The 20,848-nt window shown below is 44.7% G+C and overlaps 1 protein-coding gene across 1 annotated transcript in view; it reads right to left on the minus strand.

Annotated features, from left to right (window-relative positions):
* ERN1 (endoplasmic reticulum to nucleus signaling 1) overlaps positions 1-20,848 on the minus strand; it is an 82,520-nt gene that overhangs the window by 48,189 nt on the left and 13,483 nt on the right. Inside the window, exon 2 of the mRNA XM_061392358.1 lies at positions 4,768-4,888. Within this exon, the coding sequence (XP_061248342.1) occupies positions 4,768-4,888 (121 nt within the window). The remainder of the gene's footprint in view (positions 1-4,767; positions 4,889-20,848) is intronic.

Genomic DNA, 20,848 nt, shown 5'->3' on the forward strand with positions numbered 1-20,848 from the left:
CGTGAGGCGGGAAGCGGGGATGGTGGTCAGCAAGCTGTGCATGGATCCAGGAAGTACACGTTGAGAGCTGGGCTAAGACACTGGCAAGGGGCACCAGGAGGAGGGGTCAGGTTTGGGAGACCCTCCATGAGTCCACGTGGCGGGACTGGGTGACCAAGGGGCAGAGCATCACTCTTTTCTAGCCTGGGTGGCCCATAACTGTCAGCACAGATGGGAACTACGAACAGAGGCACAGGGTTGGAAATTCACAGGAGAAGATGTTCTTCAGGCTTCAAATAACTAATTTTGTTTTTAATCCTTCCCTCGTAAGAAATTCCCAATATTAATCATTTAGGGGGCATCTCAGGAGTTTGGACCTCTCTGGCTACAAGGGTAGCATATTTCTATAGTTAGTAAAGAATGGTTCTAAGGACTTCCCTGGTGGTTCCGTGGCTAAGACTCCACACTCCCAGTGTAGGGGGCCTGGGTTCGATCCCTGGTCAGGGGACTAGATCCCACACGCCGGAACTAAGAGCTCTAATGCTGAAACTAAAAGATGCTGTGTGCCACAACTAAGACCCCAAGCAGCCAAATAAATAAATGTTTGTTTTTTTAAAGATATGGTTCTAAATTAGACCTAGTCCTCTGGACCTATTACAGGAAAGGAGATGGAAGGGAATGGGAGTGGGTTTGCTACAGAACCATCTGCAGTTTGATGAAGATTTGAGTGTCAGACTCACCAGCCATGGCAATACCAAAGAGAGTCCTTTATCTCCACCAGGCCAAGGCAAGCTTTGTGAAACGAATCTAACCCAGAACATGACAGCAACATTCTCGGTTTGAGTCTGGGCTGGGAGTGCAGAAATGAAACACACTCAGTCATGTTCAGTGGTGAAATTTCAGAGACAGACAGTGGTGCTGCTGCAGTTACAAAATCACAGCTTATTGGGATCACACCTACGGGAAAATGCCAGGACTCAAATCTGTTTCCGAAAACAAACAGAACTTGTTTTCTGTACTAAGTGGAGTTTGCTGCTGTGATGTGAGAAATCTCCATTTCTGGGAACAGCAACACATGTTTGGTTGAGGAACAAAAGCACCTGCCAAAATCATTCTGTGGATAAAAATTAAAAAAAAAACAAAAACCACTCCCAGTTTCTCGGTCCCTGAAAAAAGTAAACAGTTAGGAAACCACAAAATGGAATAATAGGTAAGTGTTCTGCAGAACCCCAGTTTGATGACTTAGAGGTGTCTGTTTGCATCAGCAAGTTTCTTCCATTTCAATCTGACTCACCGTGGTCACTCAGGCCCAAGCCCACAACCTCCCCTGCCTGGACTGGTACAGTAGCCTCCACAGCTCTTATTGCCACCGTGTACTTTATCTCCTTATCTGATTCCCCCATAGAATGAAAGCTCCATGAGGGCAAGGATTCTGCTGTATTTTCAGGGTCTAGAAGAGTAGCTGGATACATTTATAAATCTACTTATGTATTGTTGCTGTTGTTTTCTATTGTCTCCCAGAGCTTGCTCAAATTCACCTCCATTGAGTCAGTAAAGCTATCTAACCATCTCATCCTCTGCTGCTCCCTTCTCCTTTTGCCTTCCATCTTTCCCAGCATCGGGGTTGGAAAACCAAAGAGTTGGCTCTTAACGTCAGGTGGCCAATATATTGGAGCTTCAGCTTCAGTCCTTTCAATGAATATTCAGGGTTGATTTCCTTTAGAAGTGATGGGCTTGCTCTCCTTGCCATCCAAGGGACTCTCAAGAGTCTTCTCCAACACCACAATTCGAAAGCATCAATTCTTCAGTGCTCAGCCTTCTTTATGGTCCAACTCTCACATCCATACATGACTACTGGAAAAACCATAGCTTTGACTACATGGAATTTTGTCAGCAAAGTGATGTCACTTGCTTTTTAATACTGTCTAGGTTTGTCATATCTTTCCTTCCATGGAGCAAGCACCTTTTAATCTCATGGCTGTAGTCACCATCCGCAGTGATGTTAGAGCCCAAGAAAAGAAAATCTGTCACTGCTTCCATGTTTTCCCCTTCTATTTGCCATGAAAAGATGGGACCAGATGTCATGATCTTAGGGTTTTTTTTCATTTACATATTAATGGTTTTGAAATCTTTAGTTATAATTGCAAAATTAAAATTAAATTTAAAATTTAGGGTCTCTATATGTTACCATCTTTAATCTTTGTATAAAAATATACAGAGAGAGAAGGAATTCCCTGGTGGTCCAGTGGTTAAGACTCCATGCTTCCTCTGCAGACGGAATGGGTTCACTCCCTGATTGGGGACCTAAGAATCCCATAAGCTACACAGCCAAAAAAAAAAAAAAAAGGCGGGGGGTGGCTACCAATACTAGCCAGGGCTGAATTTAGCTAAAATCAGCCAATTTATTCTCAGAAAAACGATGAGACTTAGAATATAACTGAAATTTCACTGAATTAAATCGAACCGAATTTCATTACTTGAAATTCTTAGGTCTTAATCAACTTTCTCTAATTCTGCCCGCATGTGTCTTTTAACTCCTGCCTGCTCTGCCTACCTAACCAGTTGCTGGGTTCCCCGATTCTACTTCTGGCAGGCCTCCCATCCTTCCTCTTCCCTTTTCCCTTCCTCAGGTCTGCCTCTGTCTCTAGTCGCACACACTGCTGCTGGATTAATTTGGAAGCGGCAACACCTGTTGAGTCACTCACCTGCTCAGGCGTGTCAATGGCTCCCAACTTCCTGGTCCCTCAAGTACAAATGCCTCAGAGCTGCCACAGGCCTCAACATCCCCTCTGTCTGCCTCCCTCCACCTCCATCGCTAAGCCCCTCCCAAACCAGACCTGTCCCCACACCCCAGATGGTGCCTTTGTTCCCGGCCAGGCTTCCACCCGACTGCAGTGTGATGCATCCTCCAAGGCTCAGCTCCGCACACGGAGCCTTTCCCGGCCCAGCTGGAACAGCTTCCTAGCACCTCTCTGCGGTGGTTACAAGGCTGCTTCCCTGCTGAACTTCTGTGTGCTTGTCAGGTCTCCCTCCCGACGGTGGGCTCCTTGAGGGTAGGGGCTGTCTTTTTCCTCTTTGTGCCCCATACAGTAGCTTTCACAGATAGAGTTTCGAGTTCTCTAAACTTGCATTAAACTTAAAAGGAGACAAGGGACTTCCCTGGTGGTCCAGTGGCTGAGAATCCGCCTGCCAACGCAGGGGACACAGGTTCCATCCGTGGAAACTAAGATCACACATGCCGCGGGGCAGCTAAGCCCGTGCACCACCGTAAAAGGCCCCACGTGCCACAACTAAGACCCGAGGCAGCTAAACAAATATTTTTAAAGTATCTTTAAAAAATAAACAAACTAATAAGTAAAAGGAGGCAGGTTCTTTCAGCTCTCAATTACAGGAGAGAACAGATTGTCTCTTATGTTTGGCTAAGCAACAAACAAGGCAGGGCACAGTGTTGCTGGCTATAGGCAAGGCTACTTGCAGAAATTAAGACTTGGAGATCGATCTAAAAAAACACACGCAGGGAAAAAGCAAAGCAGAAGAATGAAGTGGCTTGGGGGCAAAGATGTCGTGCCTGGGAATACTGAAACTGAGGGACCAGCCCTCATATTTAACAGCAAAAATATTTATCTCAATCCTTTTGTGACTTGTTGATTTTCATCTCTGGACAAAATCAGACATTCTGAAATATAAAGAACGCTGCTTAAACATGAAAGCACACATAATATTCGGAGAGCCTGTAATATACGGCCAACACTGGGCTCTCCCATCTTGCTGTGGGCTCTCGCTCCTGAGGGACCTGGTCCTTTCCATCACTTAAAGTCCTTGCTGATCCAAGCTGGCCCGGACAGGTGAGGCAGGGCAGTCTGTGGTTACCTACCTGCCAGCATCTGCGGATGGCAACCTGGTTTGCTGCTGAATGGACAAGATGGTGTGTGACCTTCTGATATGTGCTAATATATTTCCAACTAAAAACACTGTTTTGGAACATTTTATTAATGAAGGAAAAACATTTGCTGTGTTCAAGAGAATACTGAGTCATGGCTTAGTGATGAAAGAGAACATACCAGTCAGACCTGAATTTATGGCCAAAGGAGAATTACGATAGGATGGAATAAAAGAGATGACTCTGAAAGCCCCCAATCCTGGGATTTGCCTGGCTTTTATCCAGGAAGATTACTTTGGGAACTGAATACGATTTCCCAGCTGTAGGGAGTCCATGCTGCCCACCATCACCAGGAACACAAGATCATAAATGGAAGCTTGGTAGAGTAAATGAGAAACAGCCTCTGCCTTCCACTTCCCTCAATGTACAGAGCTAATAAAGTGACTGACTTGGATGAATGTCAAATCCTGCAGCCCTCAGCCATTCTAGCCTCTATAAAAACAAAATGAGTAATTTGAGGTTAGAGAAGATAGCTTCTTATAATTATGATTACAAGACTCTAATCATTAGAACTTTAAAAAAAATTAATGTAGCATGTCTTTGTAAAGACCAACCAGCCAGAACTATTCATAGAAAAGCCTAGAGCCATTTATACACAAAATCTAGACAACTGTGAAAAAAATAATAATAATAAAAAAGATAAAGCTTGTCTCAACTGATGCCCTGAGTGGATAATCACAATTTGAGTTATAAACATACCCTTTGTGTACACTTCATCTCTTCTCTTTGACTGTTATTATTTTTTAGTTTATTAAAATCATGTATAACTGTTTCTCTCTTTTTCTGGAATGTTTCCTTGGAAGCAGCTGAGCAAATGTCCATGTCACCCCAGGACAAATCCCAATTACCTTCCTTTAAAGTCCATTTGATGGAGCCTGTCCTCTTGCTGACGGCATGCAGACTTCCATCCAATGTGGACACAAACAGCAAGGTTTCAGGAAGTGTCACAGTGCTGGGACTCCCAAAACCCTGCAGTGAGAGGTAGAAGAATCGATGTGGTCAATATGATTCTTCATCTTGGGTGTGCACAACCACTGACCAGCCCCTCCCGTACCCAAAAAGTTATCCTTCTAAGATCCACCACGTCACAGATGAAGAAACTGAGGTTGACGAGCTGAAGTTCCCATCAAGGGCATGTGTCTGGACAACAGCTGGTTTAGGACTAGAACCAGACCGCCTTATTCTATCTAAGCAGCAGTCCTTCCCACACAAGGGTTGATGACCTAACATGTCAGGGACGGGGGACTCTGAAATAGTCCAAGGCCAGCCTCCACTGAAACAGATGGGGAAAGTATGTATGCCAGCTTTGAGTTCCTTCTCTTGGTTATATTTTACTTTCTGAAACCTGGTTATCTTGCAAGACTCCACGCTAAAGTAGAATGCCAACACACCGACACACATTTTAAAAGGCAAGGAATCCGGCTCAGTGGTAAAGAATCCACCTGCAACACGGGAGACTTGGGTTCGATCCCTGAGTCGGGAAGATCCCCTGGAGAAAGGAATGGCAACCCACTCCAGTATTCTTGCCTGGGAAACCCCATGGACAGAGAAGCCTGGTGGGCTATAGTTCATGGGGTTGCAAAAGAGTCGGACACAACTTAGCGACTCAACAACAAACAACAACAAGGAATTTGGGGGAAATATTTAAAGCAAAATAGGAAAAACAGCTCTCATTATACAAAGAGTTTATATAATATAGTAAACACCAAGATTTTGAGAGAGACATATCATAAAAGAAAATGTATGACTCAGGGAGTTCAACTTGGTGCTCTGTGACAACCTAGAGGGATGAGATGGGGAGGGAGGTTGAAGAGGGAGGGGACGCATGTATACTTATGATTGATTCATGCTGATGTATGGCAGAAACCAACACAATATTGTAAAGCAATTATCCTCCAATTAAAAATAATTTTTAAAAAATTCACCGTAATAACCCAAATTATTCTTCATGTAATAAAAATACAATTTAAATTAAAATGTACCTTTTATCTTTAATGAATTTGAAAAATATTCTACAGAAAATAACCAAAGGTAGTGAAATTCACTTTCTCATCCACTATTGATTGGCAATGAAAATTATAAGTTAGTGCAATATTTCTGGAAAGCATAAAAGTATTCATGCTTTTGACTCTGTAGTTCCTCTTCTACATCCTAAAGAAGTTAAGTCCAGCTATGGGAAAAGCTCTTTGCACAATGATACTCATCAAAACCCATTTATAAACACACAAAAAACAGGAAGGACCTGAACACTTCTAAATGGCTGAAACAAATTAGGACACAAACAGTCAATGGAATACTGCTGCTGCTAAGTCGCTTCAGTCGTGTCCGACTCTGTGTGATCCCATAGATGGCAGCCCACCAGGCTCCCCCATCCCTGGGATTCTCCAGGCAAGAACACTGGAGTGGTGCCATTTCCTTCTCCAATGCATGAAAGTGAAAAGTGAAAGCGAAGTCCCTCAGTCATGTCCGACTCCTAGCGACCCCATGGACTACAGCCCACCAGGCTCCTCCGTCCATGGGATTTTCCAGGCAAGAGTACTGGAGTGGGGTGCCATTGCCCAGTGGAATATTACGTATCATTAAAATGGCCCTTGGAAGAATCTACAATACAGAGGAAAACTTGTATGTGTTGTCACATGAAAACTATAGAATACAAAATTTAATGTACGCTGTGGTTATAATTAACTGGACAGTTTTTTTTTTTTTTTTGCTTGCCTGTCCTCTAGGTTTGCTAGGAACTGTACACTCATCCACATGGTTTCCATGGGAGTGTGTGTGTGTGTGTGCACGCACACGCACAAGCAGGCAATAGCTGGTACGGTTTCCTAGGATAACTCCCTTCTGAAGTCTGGGTCCACTCAGCAAAACCATCTGTAATGAGATTTTCTCTTCTTTGTCACTGCACTGTCACATCAATCAGCTGGTTCCTGCAAGTCTTGAATTAAAAACAGGCCAATACAACTTGCTTACACTGCGACAGTTTAAATTTTGGCACAGATGCTTTTTTTAAAATACAGTATGGCTAGCTTTTAGCATGAAACATAAAGACTGTGCATGGGAGCCTGACCCCCGAAATACCTGGTCACTCTTGGTAAAAGCCAGGATGACACTAATTAATCTCCTAAAACAGATGGCTCTCTCCAGGGCAGCCTGAGCTGGTGGGACAAACACTCCAGTGCCTGCATTCCTTTTCCAATGTGAAGACCCCCAGGCAAAGGGGCCAAGCAGCTGCCAGAACCTCCTCTACCTCTTGCCTGTGTGTGGCCTGCAGGGGAGAAGCCCCACCCTCCACTTTGCCCAGGGCAAGGGCCCCTTACCTGGAATGAGTGAAATAACTGCAAGCCTTACAATTCCTGCTGAATCTACTCTCCAGGTTAAGGCTGAGAAGAACCTGTTTTTAACTCCACTTCTGCAAGTAGGAGATCAGTCTCAGTACAACCTGGCTAGGAAAACAGAAGCCCCGATGTGGTGGCTGCCCTGGGTGGAATCCAAAGTCTTGTACACCAATTGTCTAAAATTATTTTGGACCATGGGGCATGAATGGTGACTAGAATCATCTGGACCTGCTCACACCTGAACACATACCACCTGGAGCACCTGGCCTGGAGAACAGCAGCCCTGTGATGACCACTGAGGCTGGAGCTACCTGGGACCCCAGGCAAGGGGCTACCTCCACTGACAAGGGGAATGAATGGGTCTGCGACTTGATGTGGGGTGGCGGGATTAAGTTAGGTGGGGGTAGTGAGAAGGTTGACCAAATGAAATGGGAACGTGTATGCATATCTGGGGGCCAACAGGTGGGAACCCCCTCCCTCCGTCACACAGTTCCCCTGGGAACAACCATTCTTAGGTCTTGGGAATCATGTCAGAAGCAGGTTGAACAATTTGGGTGGCTGAAGTACTAAGAAATTAAACTCAGAAAAAAGAAAAGGGAATTAAACTCAGGAGGTTTCTGTGAATATGTTTTCCTCCATGTGGAAAAAGCTGGATGAGAGAGAGACAGATAAAGACGGAAAGAAGGTTGAGAAGAAACAGGGCAGAAAAGCTGGGATTAAGACCCTGGCCTCCAACACTTCTCAGGCCTGGCCAACCCCTGAGCTTGGGCCCAGGGACACCTGGCCCGTGCAGTCAACTCCCCTGTTTGCTTAAGCTTGTTAGAGCTAAGTTTCTGTCCCTCGAAACTGAGACAGTCCTAAATACACACCCACACACACCCACACACACAAGTATTTTCAATATATCTATAGAAAAAAAATGTAAAATTATAGCCCTAGTTTTTTCTCCTTTATTTTCTAAATTTTCTATAATATGATCATAAAAAGGAAATGGATAAGTTAGCAGGTGGAAGAGAAGCTGGGATTTAAAGGACCTTCAGCAAGCCCCTAAATTCCAGAAGCCCTTTCCACCTCAGGGTTATTAGGTAACCCAATCACCTTTGATCACTGAAATCCACCAAATAAGGGACAGAAGTTTAGAAACACAAAGGTCTCCCGGTCAGAGAGTGTACATCCAGAGGACAGAAGAGTTTCACTGTAACTAAAGCCTAAAGCCTACAGTACAACTATAATTAACTAAATGCCCCCAAATACATCTCATCACAGTCTTAATACTAAAAGGGGCCAATATTTACTAAAATATATCAGTGCTGCTCCACTATTGGCATGGAAATGAAAACCAGCTGCTTTGTCTGAGCATCTTGGAAACCACAGGAAGAGCAATTGTCCATGGTTGGTTGGTGACTCGAAATAAAACACTCATCACATAACTAACATGGTCTTCAAAAATCTCAGAAAGGCCAGGTTTGGCTGGAGGTCGAATTTAGCAACTGAGAACACTGAATTAATCACAATGTCCACAGTGACATCACAAACCCCATCACACCAGATTTTTCTCTTCTTTGACGCTCTTGACAGTTTCAAATTAGAAAGAGACACTCTGAGCAGCATTAGTCTCTCATGAGGCAACTTAATATCACAAAATCTCTGCCTTTTTCTTCTCCTGGCATTTTTTAAAGCATTAAAATGCTTGCCCTCAGCTACAGCTGCTATCTGTTGTTGTTGTAGTTCAGTCACTAAGTCGTGTCGACTCTGCGACCCCATGGACTGCAATACACCAGGCACCTCTGCCCTTCACTATCTCCCAGAGTTTACACAAATTGGTGTCCATTGAGTCGGTGATGCCATCCAACCATCTCCTCTTCTGTCCCTACCTTCTCTTCCTGCCCTCAATCTTTCCTAGCACCCAGGTCTTTTCCAGTGAGTCGGCTCTTCACATTGGGTGGCCAAAGTACTGGAGCTTCAACTTCAGCATCAGTCCTTCCAATGAATATTCAGGGTTGATTTCCTTTAGGATTGACTGGTTTGATTTCCTCGCTGTCCAAGGGACTCTCAAGAAACTTCTCCAGCACCACAATTCGAATGCATCAATTCTTCAGTGCTCAGCTTTATTTATGGTTCAACTCTCACATCCATACATGACTACTGGAAAAACTATAGCTTTGACCACATGGACTTTTGTCGGCAAAGTGATAAGTTGCTGTAACTCACGTGAATGCAATAAGCAACTAAATTCTGTGTGTGATACTGAGTACAGCTGAGAACTACGTGTCTGTGAAACATTTAAAAACACTGCTTCACGATGATCTTGCATATCACCTTCACCCTGTTGGTGTTCCATTTTCCCTGCAATGGATAAAAGGGCTTCAGGCCCCAGAGCTACACACACTGGTTTCCAGAGAGCCTGAGAGCAGAAAGAAAAGGTCTGATCCTGCCAATCAGCCTGGGATCTGCCTCGTTTTTCAAACTAGTGGGTTGTATACTCCTGGCTTCATTGGTGACTCCTAAAAAAGTAATTGCAGTGACATGGTAGAGGCCGTGGCAGGTAATCTAGTCTAGTCTAAAATGAGACATCCATTAGCTAATTGGAAGTCTGGCCCTCTCACATGAGGTGACCCTGACATAGCAACTCTGGAAATGCCCCGTCTGAGGACCAGAGAGCTGGGCAATTTGGGCCAGATGATGCTGGGGAAATGTGTGCCTGTAAAAACAGCTTATTTCACTTAGGTTGATTCCGTTGTTAAAATCCAGCCCTCACTGTTGCTTGGCTTGGCCAGAGCTGCCTCCTGTGAAAATGTAATTCCTGGGCTGGATCCTCACGTTCAATTTTATTATAAAGCAAGATTAAAATGTACCACTTGCTTTGCATTTCCCACAAAAGACATGAACGCAGCTACCAACTGCTCATACAGAGATGAGTAAAAGGTAGTTAAATCTCCAACAATCTCATTTTCTAATATTCTAAATTCAGCTAATTGTCAGCTGCTCCTGCATTAATGAACTCAAATGTTTATATTTCAGGCAAGAAAAAAAAGTCTTTCCTATAACAAGCTCTGGAATAACTTTGTTTAGTACAGACAGAAGGGACTGTCCGTATAAACATTCACAAATCAAGTGTTTAGGTAGCACAAAAACAAATGAAACAGCCTCTAACACACCTTTTTTTAAGATTAAAAAATATATATATTTATTTATTTGGCTGCGTCGGGTCCGGCTGCAGTCGAGACACGTGGGATCTAGTTCCCTGACGAGGGTTTGAACCCCGGCCACCTGCGCTGGATGTGTGGATTCTTAGCCACTGGACCACCAGGCAAGTCCCCTTTTTTTGATGTGCACCATTTTTAAGTCTTTACTGAACTTGTTATAATATTGCTTCTGTTTTATGTTTTAGTTTTTTGATCACTAGGCATGTGGGGGTCTCAGCTTCCCAACCAAGGATCAAATCCTCATCCCCCAGCACCGGCAGGCAAAGTGTGGACCACCAGGGAAGTCCCAAACCTACCAGTTTCTGAACTAGAACTTGGGACGGGTCAGGCCAGAGGCAGCTCCCCGGTGGCTGGAGAAGAGCCCACAAAGCTGGGATCTGGTTGCAGTTGCCAGGCTACCACTGACAAGGCTACTCCCCTGCACCCTCCCTCTGGCCCCTGGATGAACAGCAGGAAGCACACCACATGCTGCTCTAAGATTCAGAACACAGGGCAGCCCCATGCTTCCCCGTTAGGGTTTTCCAAGAGGCTGCATTTTCCAAAGAAACACAATTCTTAAATTTCAGACACATATTTCAAGAACCAGCCCACGGTTTAACAGACTACCTAATAACAATGGTCAGAAACAAGATCAATGAAGTTGGCACAGACCTTTCATCTTGAAGTCAGAGGGAAGAAGTGGGGCCATGCACACACGTGTCTGACACCCCAATTTCCAAGGTGATCTATACATGATACTATAGTATCGGTTCTATCCCCAAACTAGTGAGTCCTTGTTGTTTAGTTGCTAAGTCATGTCAGACTCTTTTCTGAACCCATGAGTTGTCCATGGGATTTTCCAGGCAAGAATACTGGAGTGGGTTGCCATTTCCTTCTCCAAGGGATTCTCAGGAACCCAGGAAACGAGCCCACAGCTCCTGCTGTGTCTCCTGTATTGCAGGCAGGTTCTTTACAGTTGAGCCACCAGGGGAGACCACAAAAAAAAAAAAAAAAAAAAAGAGGATGTGCACACTGTGAACAAGAGAGCCATACACGTCTCAGGTGGCATGCAAACTGATCAGGCCTAACCCAAACGTCCATCTCCAAAAGCTCAACTTATAGGCACTTTCCTGTGAAACGTTTCCCATTCTTGCCTCCACTCCAACAGGCCAAACCATTTATAATAATTAGAATACAATAATCTGGCTAATTACAAAATGGTATTTTTCTTTTAGGAGTACCACATTGATTTCCAGGATTTGCTGAGAGGTGGGGTTTTTTGCTTGTCGGCGTTTTTTTTTTTAACTAATTTTTTCCTGCATGGTTATTGGATTACTGTTACATTACATAATCCTCACTTTTAGTTTTACTTAGTTAATTTCTATCTGAAAGACACAAAGGCCAAGTCCTTAAAAAGCAGAATTTTAATTTGGAAAATAGTTTAAAATGTGACAGTTCACTACCTTGGTAGTATATATTTTAAGGCACAATAAATCCATAAAACTTTTAAATAAAGACATGGATATATTGCTTATGCATGCTTGAGGTATAAGCAGAGATTAAAGGGTGATTCCAAATGTTCTAAGTTATTCTTGTGGAATATTTTTACTAGTTTTCAAGCCCAAGCCCCATATAGAAAGAGTCTAATGATTGTGTCTTTGAACATACATACTCTCCCTGGTATAAAGAATCTGCCTGCAATGCAGTAGACACAGGTTTGATCCCTGCTTGGGGAAGATTCTCCTGGAGAAGGAAATGGCTACCCACTCCAGTATTCTTGCCTGGGAAACCCCCTGGACAAAGGAGCCTGGTGGGCTCTAGTACATAGGATCGCAGAGTTGGACACAACTGAGTGACTAAACCACCACCACCAAGGTTAAGAAAACCCTTCCACCAAACTGAAGATACAACACTTGTATCAGTTTAGCAAAGATATTGGCATGTGTCCAACAGAAAATCCTTATACAACATCAGTTCAGTCGCTCAGTTGTGTCCAACTCTTTGCGACCCCATGAATCGCAGCACGCCAGGCCTCCCTGTCCATCACCAACTCCTGGAGTTTACTCAAACTCATGTCCATCGACTTGGTGATGCCATCCAGCCATCTCATCCTCTGTCATCCCCTTCTCCTCCTGCCCCCAATCCCTCCCAGCATCAGAGTCTTTTCCAATGAGTCAACTCTTCACATGAGGTGGCCAAAGTACTGGAGTTTCGAAGCTTTAGCATCAGTCCTTCCAATGAACACCCAGGACTGATCTCCTTCAGAATGGACTGGTTGGATCTCCTTGCAGTCCAAGGGACTCTCAAGAGTCTTCTCCAGCACCACAGTTCAAAAGCATCAATTCTTTGGTGTTCAGCTTTCTTCACAGTCCAACTCTCACATCCATACATGACCACTGGAAAAACCATAGCCTTGACTAGACGGACCTTTGTTAGCAAAGTAATGTCTCTGATTTTGAATATGCTATCTAGGTTGGTCATAACTTTCCTTCCAAGGAGTAAGTGTCTCTTAATTTCATGGCTGCAATCACCATCTGCAGTGATTCTGGAGCCCAAAAAATAAAGTCTGACACTGCTTCCACGGTTTCCCCATTTACTTCCCATGAAGTGATAGGACCAGATGCCATAATCTTAGTTTTCTGAATGTTGAGCTTTAAGCCAACCTTTTCACTCTCCTCTTTCATCAAGAGGCTCTTTAGCTCCTCTTCACTTTCTGCCATAAGGGTGGTGTCATCTGCATATCTGAGGTTATTGACATTTCTCCTGGCAATCTTAATTCCAGCTTGTGCTTTTGCACCTAAATTCCTGGAACCTATAACTGGCCACCAACAACCATTCTGCCTTGTGCAGTGCAAGGCTCCCTGCCCGGGCTCCAACCCACTGCACAGCAGCCCATAAAGGTAAAAGGAAGGTAAAGTGACTTTTGGTTGGTTGATGAATATCCATTACAGTATTATTAAGACTTAAGACAGGCATGCCAGTCCAGGTTCCATGCATGATACAGGATGCTTGGGGCTGGTGCACTGGGATGACCCAGAGGGATGGTATGGGGAGGGAGGTGGGAGGGGGATTCAGGATGGGGAACATGTGTATACCTGTGGCAGATTTATGTTGATGTATGGCAAAACCAATACAATATTGTAAAGTAATTAGCCTCCAATTAAAATAAATAAATTAAAAAAAAAAAAAAAAGACAGGCATGCGAGTGAAGGAAGGATTCCACAGGAAAGGCTTCCAAGCGCTTATGCTTTTACTACTTAGGACAGGGGAAATCTTGATAACAATTAAGATTGCATGTCACCAAATGTAGAATAATAAATTGCAAATGGACTTAGAATGTGCTAGGGAATCAGAGCTTCTAATTATTAACCTTAGCAATAACGCTTGGAGGTGAGAAGGGCATTGGGTGCCGGGGGATGTGCCAGTGCCAAGGCACCATAAAGAGGACAGAAAATAAGACTTGCACGTGTGCGTGTGTGGGTGTGATGGGGGAGATGGTTCCTATGGATAAGAAAGCAGAGGTATGGAAAAATCACAAGTAGACTGGATCCTCCTGTGGGCTATACCCAGCTGAAAGCCACCCAGGATGGGTGAGCTTATTTTGAGAGCTATGGGTAAGACACTTTCTGGCTCGTCATACCAGATCCCAGTTCTATAGAGCTTCCCACCAAAAAAAAAAAAAAAAGGCGGGGGGAACCTGTGCAATTAAGCAGGAAGTTCCTCAAAACAGTATTATGTAACACAGTCCCTTGGCAGGCCCTAAACGATTAAAAAAAAATACATCTTTGTCTACAATTCTATTTGCAGCCATATTATATACTTCTGGCTACAGACCCCAGCAGAGTCTGGCTCTTTGCAATTCTGGTGGCTTCACAAAACTACTAAGCGGGGTACTGTCATATTTGGCCACATGGTAGAAGACTGTGCCCAGAGATGGCCAAAAAACCACCGAGAATTCTCCAAATCAGCATGCAACTGAAATCAGTGCCCAGTAAATGCCGGCACACACCCATTACATAACAGTCTCCTGTTGAAAAATGAAGCCCACATCATGATCAGTGGAGCAGGCTAGAACAGCAGCTCTTCCTTTGAGGGTATCAGGAAAAGGTCTGATGAGACAGATCCAACCAAGTGTAACAGAGTTTGGCATCTTCTGTTATCCTCTGCTTTCTTATCCATAGGAACCATCTCCCCCATCACACCCACACACGTGCAAGTCTTATTTTCTCTCCTCTTTATGGTGCCTTGGCACAACCCCCGGCACCCAATGCCCTTCTCACCTCCAAGCATTATTGCTAAGGTTAATAACTAGAAGCTCTGACTCCCTCTTCTAATCAAACCCTGCTCCCCACCCCCTGTCTCACTGACATACCTCAATTAAGAGTCAAGTACTCAGTATGGGTTTCCCTTGTGGCTCAGCTGGTAAAGAATCTGCCCATAATGCGGGAGACCTGGGTTTGATCCCTGGGTTGGGAAGATCTGCTAGAGAAGGGAAAGGCTACCCACTCCAGTATTCTGGCCTGGAGAATTCCATGGACTGTATAGTCCATGGGATCGCAGGGAGTCGGACACGACTGGGCGACTTTCACTCACTCAGCTCAAACGTGGAGACTTCTATACAATCATCTGTATACACAGTGACACAGAACCTCATTGGGTTTATTCCAATCCAGTAGACGAAGGATGAAGAACGGAATTAAAACACTGGTGATATTAAAGAGACTTTTAATTGTGTCTACGTTTTAATGGTTTCAGTCTAGGATAAAAATCATGCCAAACCCCGACAAACTTTGTTTACCTGTGCTTAGATCAGCAATAATCCGTCAACTGTATATATTTCCTTCTAATTAGCCCATCGGCTGCTGTTTCTTGACATCAGGTCAATAAAGGTAACTGTGACATTTGCTTTGGATGGGAGTCAGGTGTCTAACTGGGATGCAGAAAAAGGGCAAGGTTTAACTGAGCAGTGCTGTGTGGTTTCCAAACTCAGCCACTGAGAGAGTTAAACTAGTATTTAACACGCAGCAATTCTTGCGTGTGGTGTAATTAACCACCACCCAATTCTTTGGTGGTCTAGGCTACTCATTTAATGGGTCTGATAAAAGGTTCCTTGTAAGGCCACATGATTTCTGACAGTAAAGGTGTGCTCATTTCACAACAGGTGAAGACACTTTCCCCAACTGGTTCTGGGGCCCCAGGCTAAGTGTCTAAGTTCAAGCAGCTGGCAGCTCCATTTGTCTTCACAGTCCCTCTGTCATCAACTTATATTGACCCCAGGGGAGGAGCAAATATATTTGGGCATGAAAGGTGCTACAGGAAACCCTTTACCACACTGTGGTCAAGGTACCAAGCCCCGTTCTTAGGATGATAGCGAATCTCTAAAGTTAAGCATTTTGTTAATATTAAAACTAAAACCCAAGGTCTCACCATCATTTAGTGGTTGAGATTTAGAATGCAAGTATCACCATTATTATTACTCAGTCTTCTTCACTGAAGGGAAACAGCAGCAATGCAGGCCTTGTAAAAAACTAAGAATCCTATTAGGCTCACTTACCTTATGGAGCAGCCGTCATAAACAAACAAAACCAATAAAAGTCTGATTAGACCATAAGTTCATAAGGGGACTACCAGCTTTACAAAAAGCCAGATTTGATCTATTTGAGTGGCACATTCATCTTCAGTTAAACCTATTAGGAAGTCTTCCTATGAAAACCCCAAGGGGAAAAAATAAGACTCAATTAGATACCAAATTTTTCAGTCTTAATAACAGCAGTTAATCTGAAACTGTCAATTTTGCTCTTTAAACTTGGTAAGAGATTCCTTTCTACCAGAGACGGACGGAAGGGGTCGAGTAGAAAGTGGATAAATGCTCTAGTTGAATAAACATTATCCATAAACAACTGTATTTATATATTTATGACATAATTGCCACCTAGGCCTGCCAGATGTTGCCAAGCTTTATAACGGAAGTCAAACACTATGAAATCTGCCTGAAGTTGAGCTCCTTGGCCAGATCGACTTTCCCCTAGACAAGAGTCCCCATTGTCTGAAGTACGTCTGAGGATTACCCACTGCCCGGCTGGCCCCATCCACCATGCCACCTTCCTCTCTCCAATTAGCTGATGGTCCCGGAAATCCACATGGTTCCAGACAATACAGATCAAACAAGCAGGGGCTGTTTACAGCTTCTGGGATATGTAACTTCAGCAACAAAAAGAACTGGAGAAGGTCACCTTACCCCAGCCTCTCAGTTCACAGGAGAGGAGTCAAGGCCCAGAGAGTGAAGTGACTAGCCCAAGGCACCACAGACTGCTAACCAAGACTGGAACCAAGGTCTCTCTGCCTCGCCTCCTGGTCCTCTGCACACTGTACCACACTATAATTTCACTGCTTTAAATCACGGTTTTCTGAGAAACACAGGCTTCAATTACTTGAGGCCTGGAGTCCTTTGAGTCTTGCTGGAGATCAACACTGTTCTGATGGGGAAGGGGTTGGGACCTTTCGGATGAGACACCAAATTTGTAATACATATGTACATAGCCACCCAATAGACCAAAAGGCAGTGCAAATTATACAGGGTGGGGCCTTAAAAAAATGTTCTGGATAAAAATTCCTGAGATCCCACTGTAGATCTAAGTGGGCGCGGATAACATCACAGGAAGTCAGAGATCATGGCCTTAGCCACTATAAAAAAAATTCCTGGAATACATTTATCCAGCCCCGTTCTGATGGTTCTTAAAAAAAGTGCTCTTTGATGATGATGGTGATGATACAGTGGCCACTGCCCATTCCTTTGATGAAGTGAGTCATTCTTTTAATGGCAGCGCCAAGGAAACGCACATTACTGATTAGCACCCGACGACTCCTTTTGAACACGGAGGACCATTTTAATGATATACGTACAACCATGAGCCTCACGCAGCAAGCCGTGACAGCTTCACTTTGCAGGAATAAGATGCTTGCAAAAATATTGACTTTTTCACAGCAAAGAAAATCCTATAAACAACAAGATCCTACTGTATAGCACAGGGAACTATATTCAATATCCCGTGATAAACCATATTGGAAAAGAATATGAAAAAGAACGTGTGTATATATATGCATATATGTATAACCAAATCACTCTGCTGGTTTGATTAGAAACTAGCGCAACACTGTAAATCACCTATCCTTCAACAAAAATAAATTTTAAAATAAATAAAAAAGAAAATCTTATGCCACAGGATTTCCATACTCTCAGCATAGGTTTCTATTTTCTAGGCTCTTCTGGGAGGCAAATATAAACATCCCAGTGCAATTCCCACACATTTGGACAGAGATAGGAAAGAGTCAGAAACTGCTTGTTGGCACAAGCAGACCTAGGGAGTTGTGGTGTGAAAACTGCAGCCCGAGAAACTGGCCAAGTGGAAGGACTGCTGCCTCCTCCGGCGGGCAGGAAACGGGAGCAGGAAAGAATCACCCCAAGAGGACACCACGCCTTCGGGTTCAAGGAAGAAGCCCTTCCAGACACAAAGGAGGACTGAACTCCCTCCGGAGAAGGGAAAAACGGCCATCCAGGGCCGGGAGGGGAGAGGGCACAGGTTCCTAATAGCACATGCTCTGCCGCCAACAGGCTTCATCCCAGTCAGGCCTCTGCTTTCTCTGGAGGCCATCCAACCTCACTGCCAACTTCTCGGGGCCAGAAGAATGGCTTCCATGGGCAAGTGACCTGTGGGGCAGGGTGGCTAAGCTTCCTACTCTGTTTTTCCTTTGGAAAACTGAGCAAAAACAGTGTCCCATTGAATGCTCGGAGAGCAAAACAAATACGAAGGATGTCAAAGACAAGAGCTACGTAAATATTAGGGAAGACCATTTTATTAAAGAAAACTGGTGCTGGCCAAAGATACCAACAGAGAGTAAACAAAACTCAAAACCTGATTATCCACTCTGTCCCAAACCTCAGGTGCTCCCCATCTTTTGCTCTTGTGGGCAGATAATACAATGTAAGAGCTGGTGGTGACAAGGCAGCAATAATGTAAGAGCTGGTACTGACAATCTAGAATAATCAAGAAAAGCTTAAAATGCTTGGTTTGTGGTATTTAAGAGGGAAGAATAGTATAACTGCTGAAAAGGTGTCCACCCCACAGTTCTAGGGCTGTATTTGAACTACCTGGAAACTCACTTACGCAATAGCCCTCATTTTCTGACGATGCTGAATAGTTCAACATATGTTTGCAATGTTTCATGTTTTGTCCCCGAATAACGTGTCTGCAAGAAGAGCAGTCACTGACTTCTCTGTGCCTTGGTTTTCTCACCTGTAAAATGGGGGACAACAATAACACTGATTTCAAAGCATTGGTGAATTAATATATAATGGGTTAAAATGTGTAAAACTCTTAGTGTATAGTCAGCATCACATAAGTGTCAGCTCTTATGACGATGATTAATTCAGGCTGTGTAAGACTCCAGGAATTTTTTGGGATGACAGAGGATGAGATGGCTGGATGGCATCACTGACTTGATGGACATGAGTTTGAGCATGCTCTGGGAATTGGTGATAGACAGGGAAGCCTGGCATGCTGCAGTCCATGGTGTTGACTGAGCGACTGAACTGAACTGAAGACCCTAGGATCTAATCACAACAATGATCTGATCCCTGCCCTCGTGGCACTTACAGTCTAATAAGGGACCACAGGAGTAAAAAAAAATATTGCACAAACAGAATGGCAAATTGCAGTGAGTGCTATAAGAGGGACATCCCAGGAACCACGAGAGTGTATCAGAAGCCAATCTGGCCTGGTGTTGCGGGGGGCATGGATCACAGTGTCAAATGTTTTTCACAAGGTGTAACAACTGAATGAAGATCTGCAGGAACTGGGAGGTGGGTGGAAAGAAGGGAAAAGTCTCCTGGGCAGAGGAAACAGCCTGTGCAAAGGCCTGGAGACTAAAAATAATTTGCTGGATTTGAGGACCTATCAGGCCAGTGCTGCTGGAGATAGAAAGCAGAGGGGTTACTGGGACAAGGAGGGGCTGGGGAAGCAGACAGAAGGCCAAGGGTGTGGGGACTTCCCTGGAAGTCCAGTGGTTAGGACTCCAAGCTCCCACTGCAGGGGACACGGGTTTGATCCCTAGGCAGGGAAGTAAGAACCCACAAGCCTCACGATGTGGCAAAAAAAAACAAAACAAAACAGGCTGAGTATGTACTTGCACAGAGTGGGTCACAAAATCCACGTTTTCTTGGTTTCCTGTGTAGCTCACAGAATGAGCAGGAGGGCATGCTGTTCCTAAGGGTGCAAAGCAGACCTGGAAGGGAAAAAACACTCCTCAAAGGTGAAGTGTAAAATAGACCTAACAGTCTGTTCACAGCCCAGATGAGTCTTCCTGGTGTTGTCATTTAGACTAGCGTTGGACTGGTGTTGCTTAGTTGCTTTACAGCTGAACAGGAGCATCACATACCGAAACCTCATGGGAGAGTTTCATAAATGAGACTGTTTTTGTGATGAAATATGGCCCACAGAGCAACCTCATGGCAAGTTCTCCTGCTTTTGAGACCCGTCATCTGAGGCACTTCTCCAGCCAGACCCCAGGCACTGGATCACAGGGCTCCCCTCAGGAGGCCAAGGAGTGACAGGCACCCTCTCCGGTGGGGCTGGGGCAGGGGGCGGGGCTCCCTCTGCAATAACTGCAGTCACTTCCAGGGCTATTTTCTCTACAAGAGGCAGAAATCCAGGGCGGGGAGGTGGGGGCACTAACCTTCCAGGTCATGGTTGAGTCCTGGATCACCGGCTCACATTACTCAGGAGGGTTGGCAAGGACAGGCAGTATTTATCAATTTCTTCCAGGCACTCCCTGGTTCACGCTTCTTCCTGTTGGCTGACTCCTCTACGTCCAGCTTACTTACTGGTTCGCTTATTTCAACCCCCACCCCCATGCTGGACTCTTCTCTCCTACCGGTAACACAGAAAGAAGGGTCCTGTCTTCCATGAGGTGCTGGAGCCTCGAGGTCTGTAAGACTCCTGCCTTCAAGGGTTTTACCATCTTGCAGAGAAACAGCGCCGTACAGGGGAAAAGATGGCAGGTTCCACAACTGTGCCTCCTGGAAGCTGACCTGGCAGCATGCCCGGGCCCTGCCCAGGGCAGTTCTCTAAGATTCTGAGCCCACATGTCCCTGCTCAGGCCTGCCGCTCACTCTTTGGCCCATCCTGTATTCGTGCAACTCCAAAGCCAGTTAATCCTTAAAACTCCAAGTGAAGGGACTTCCCTGGAGGTCTAGTGGTTAGGACTCTGTGCTTACACTGCAGGGGGAATGGGTTTGATCCCTGGTTAGGGAACTAAGATCCCACATGTTGTGCAGTGCAGTCAAAAATAAAAAATACATGGAACTCTAAGTTAAAAACCCCCAAGGTGTCTCCATGAGCCTGTCAATGCTC

The sequence above is a fragment of the Bos javanicus genome, chromosome 19 (assembly GCF_032452875.1).
Source record: "Bos javanicus breed banteng chromosome 19, ARS-OSU_banteng_1.0, whole genome shotgun sequence".
NCBI lineage: Eukaryota > Metazoa > Chordata > Mammalia > Artiodactyla > Bovidae > Bos > Bos javanicus.